The sequence below is a fragment of the Gavialis gangeticus genome, unplaced genomic scaffold (genome assembly GCF_001723915.1).
Source record: "Gavialis gangeticus isolate Ggan-Ray unplaced genomic scaffold, GavGan_comp1, whole genome shotgun sequence".
NCBI lineage: Eukaryota > Metazoa > Chordata > Crocodylia > Gavialidae > Gavialis > Gavialis gangeticus.
The window spans coordinates 87,246,171-87,246,697 of record NW_017728992.1 but is presented as its reverse complement, the minus strand read 5'-3'; the positions used below and the strand labels follow the sequence as shown (position 1 = coordinate 87,246,697).

Genomic DNA, 527 nt, shown 5'->3' with positions numbered 1-527 from the left:
CGCACAGCGCCCCCTAACGGCCGCGGGCGAGCAGGGTAGGGCAGGGCGAGCGGCGCCGAGGGTCGGTGGGCGGGGGACGAGGCGCCGAAGGAGCGGGCGGCGGCGCGGAGATGTTCGTGGCCCGGAGTATCGCGGCGGATCACCGCGACCTCATCCACGACGTCTCTTTCGACTTCCATGGGCGGCGCATGGCGACCTGCTCCAGCGACCAGAGCGTCAAGGTGCGCGGGGGAGGGGGCGAGTCCAACCGTAATGGCGGGAGTGAACCTGCCCCCCGCGCCTGCTGTGGTCTCGCCCGGCCTTGTTGGCGGCCGCGGGGCGAGTCGAGTCGAGTCGAGTCGTGCTGTGCTGGGGGCTGCCTCCCCCCCATCCCGGCGTCTGCTGTAGTCTCGCCCGGCCCGTTGGCGGCGCGGGCGGAGGGGGACCTAGTGCTGTGCTGTGCTGTGCTGTGCTGTGCTGTGCTGGGGGCTAACCCCCTCCCCTCCCGGCGTCTGCTGTAGTCTCGCCCGGCCCGTTGGCGGCGCGGG

At 73.2% G+C, this 527-nt stretch overlaps 1 protein-coding gene across 2 annotated transcripts in view; it reads left to right on the top strand.

Annotated features, from left to right (window-relative positions):
• Positions 1–73: 73 nt before the first annotated feature.
• SEH1L (SEH1 like nucleoporin) overlaps positions 74–527 on the top strand; it is a 25,076-nt gene continuing 24,622 nt past the window's right edge. The window contains exon 1 of one of the 2 annotated variants that reach the window (XM_019524958.1): positions 74–221. In XM_019524958.1, coding sequence (XP_019380503.1) covers positions 111–221 — 111 coding nt within the window. In that variant the 5' untranslated portion in view covers positions 74–110. The remainder of the gene's footprint in view (positions 222–527) is intronic. The other variant, XM_019524966.1, reaches the window with a different exon arrangement.